This window comes from Poecilia reticulata, linkage group LG8 (genome assembly GCF_000633615.1).
Source record: "Poecilia reticulata strain Guanapo linkage group LG8, Guppy_female_1.0+MT, whole genome shotgun sequence".
Classification (NCBI taxonomy): Eukaryota; Metazoa; Chordata; class Actinopteri; order Cyprinodontiformes; family Poeciliidae; genus Poecilia; species Poecilia reticulata.
The window spans coordinates 27309443-27312621 of NC_024338.1; the positions used below are offsets into that span (position 1 = coordinate 27309443).

The 3179-nt window shown below is 50.2% G+C and overlaps 1 protein-coding gene and 1 non-coding gene across 2 annotated transcripts in view; both read right to left on the reverse strand.

Moving 5' to 3' along the window:
* LOC103469505 (suppressor of cytokine signaling 7-like) overlaps positions 1 to 1300 on the reverse strand; it is a 17674-nt gene extending 16374 nt beyond the window's left edge. The window contains exon 1 of the mRNA XM_017306148.1: positions 3 to 1300. Within this exon, the coding sequence (XP_017161637.1) occupies positions 3 to 1010 (1008 nt within the window). The 5' untranslated portion in view covers positions 1011 to 1300. The remainder of the gene's footprint in view (positions 1 to 2) is intronic.
* Positions 1301 to 2421: 1121 nt separating this feature from the next.
* On the reverse strand, positions 2422 to 2503 carry trnas-uga (transfer RNA serine (anticodon UGA)). Its single transcript has one exon. It is a non-coding gene; the product is annotated as a tRNA-Ser (tRNA).
* Positions 2504 to 3179: the final 676 nt, after the last annotated feature.

Here is a 3179-nt window from a genome sequence, read left to right on the forward strand (position 1 = left end):
GCTTCCTCCTCGCCGTCTCGGCCCCCCCCCTGCGCCAGCTCTCCGACCTGCTCGGACCCCAGGCCTTCCAGAACCAGCAGAGCGTCGCTGGTGTCGCTGGGGTCGTCTCCGGGGGCAACAGGACCCGCCGCCAGGATGCTGTGACAGGAGCAGCGAGGGGAGAGCGGCACCCCATCTCCCTCACCCAATCCCTCCCTGCCCTCGCCCAGCTGACCCAGCTTCTGGGCCAGCACCAGAACTGGGTCTTCAGCCCCAGACGGGCAGGTTCTCCTGAGCTCCAGCAGGCCCAGGCGCAGGGCCTGGTCCAGCAGACCTGGGGGCCACTTGGCCAGCCGGTGTCGGTGGCACAGGATGGGGATGGACTCCGGGTCCCGGGCAGGGACCGGCTGGGGGTTCTGAGGCCCGTCGGACCCTTTGGATAGTCTGACCACCGGGTGCCACTGCAGGTTCTCCTCTGGGGATGGGACACAGCCAGAGTTCTGCTCCCTCCCGCCTCCAGGTCGGGAACCAGCTGTGCTAGCAGAACCCGAACCTGGACCCTGCTCCAGCTTCTGTCTCTCCTGTTCCTCCTGCAAGAACCCAGCTGGCGACGGCTGCTCCAATCCGGACCGCAGCAGGTTCTGTAACACCATCAGCTGTGCCCTGGATCCGTGTCCGCCCGAACCGTCCACGAACCGCTGCGCCGCTGCGGCAAAGTCTTCAGGCGGCGGGGACAGCGGCGCCTCGGAGCTCGCCGGGCCCTGCGACAACCCCAGACCGCCATCCAGCTCTCCCTTCCCGGGGAGCGGCGAACTGTAGTGCGGGGATGCGGATCCGAGGCCTGCCGAGGGGCCGCTGGGGTCCACATCAAACCCGCCGCCGCGGTGTCCCAGCGCGGCTTTCACCGGTCCGAACCCGCCGCCTCCGGACCGGATCAGGTCGTCGGGCTCGTCCAGCCGGTCGTACTCCGCGGCGGAGACGAGCCGCATCAGGACGAAGTCCGGAGACATTTCTTGCTGCGCGTCATTCATGGCGGCGGGCTAACGTTAGCGGCTCCGCTCTTACATAACAGCTGCTGCATCTCCGCGCCGAGATCCGGGCCGCTCCGGGCGGCGCACACCTGCGGTCCGGACCGGGTTGGGACGGGGACGGCTCCACGGGACCACCACGGAACAACAAGGGGCATGAGAAACCCGCCCGGTTAGCCGCTAGCCTCCAACCGAGTCATCCTCCAGTGAGACAACGGGATGTGATGAAGAGGAGGGCGGGGAGCGGAGCTGCGCAGGCGGCTTCGCTGATCGATCAGAGCCGATCGATCAGCGGGGCTGGAGAGCCGATCAGCTGCTATTATTATTATCATAATAATAATCTGTAATAATAATAATAATCTGTAATAATAATAATAATGGTAATAATAATAATAAGATTAATAATAATAATCTTATTATTATCATAATAATAATAATATAATATCTTTTATCAGTTTTAATTTGTAATTACTGTTGTTTTTAAATAGGTTTTCAAGATTATTTAAAATATTAGCTGATATACTAAGTATTTCTGAACAGAAGGAAATAAGATTTCCATTACTTTTTTACCTTTTCATTTATTATTTGTTCCCCGTCTCCTGTCTATTTTTAGTTAAATTATTATAGTTTCTTTCTTTCTTGTTTATTTGACAGAAGTTAAACTGTCTTTATTGATGGTTTGAGTATTTGGAGGACATAAATAAAACTTACAGTCAGATTCATTGGGATCCTCCAGGATGAGCTCTGCGCAGGAATATTTTTAATCATATTATCAGGTTTTCTGCTTCATTAATTTAGTAAATCTGTGATGGTACTATACTCTCTACTATGACTGGAGTTCCATACCAACACACAACCTCCACCATGTTTTACTGAACGATAGGTTTTGTTGTTTCTCTTACATCAGAAAATTTTCTTACAATTAAAATTTCGAATTCAAAAATACTTAATTGATCCAAAAGAGAAACTTAATGTTGTAACTCTTCAAATTCTCCACAGGGTTGTACTGTTGGCGGGAGCGATATCTTGTAGCGGTCTGTATTACAGTGAATTTGAAGAAGCCTCTGACTTAAGACACAGTTTTCCTAAGAAATCGTTAACTTTGGATCCCTGACTGCTTCACACCGTTAAAAGATGATCCATAGCTTCCACCCATTTTCAAATTCTGCTACATATTTTTATGCCTGACTAATTGTGTAGTGTAGTGTTATTTTTATCCAAATAAATAGCCAATCATGCAAAGCTTTATAAGACATCTCTTTAGGAATCAATCATTTGGAGCTAAAATCTTATTTCTAAAATCTCATGTCTCTCTCTGTGTTATCCTTGAGACGTTTATATTTCTGTTTTTCAAGGACTTTGGAGGCAGATCAGATTCATTCTCAATCCAAAATTGAAATGAAAAACAACGCGTCGCTGCGAGCAGGGTTCGAACCTGCGCGGGGAGACCCCATTGGATTTCAAGTCCAACGCCTTAACCACTCGGCCATCACAGCTGCATCCGTTTCCCGCCCTCACCTGGTCACGCTTTCAACCGTGTTATCCAGTGGGAAGGTCAGGTTTTATACAGCGCTGTGACGTGTTTTAATAATATGTAACCAGTAGTTCACAGTCAGAGCTGAAAACGTCTGGCTGTCGCTGTTAGCAATAGAAAGGTGGTGTAATTTGAGAATGCCCCCGCCAGAGGGAGACAAATCTCAATCCCTAACAGATATGCAGATGACAGCAGCAGATGACGGGGACGAGAACAACGAAGCACCGAAAGCAGTTATGAATGAACCGGAAGAGGAGGGAATCACCATGGCAACCACTCACTCGTCATGCACCTCTCAGCAGCGTCTTATAAACTTAAAGCGTCAAGAGCCGGAACGGATGTCGGCGATGTGGGCACACGTGCTACTCTGAGCTCCGTTCGTGCAGCCCTCAACCAGCTACATAAACTGGCCCTTTACACATAATTTCATTCTCAAGGTGGACCCGAATAACCACGTTCTAAAGTAAGGAGGAAAAAAATTGAGTTTTTATAAACGATGTCGGCCGTTAATGAGAAAGATTTCCCTAGTCTGAAGAATGCTAACGCTGCTAAGCTAAACTTGCATAACTATGCTGCTGCTGCTAGCGCGGAAACACCGATGGAGACGTCAAAAAATGCCTCCGGTACAAGACGGCAAC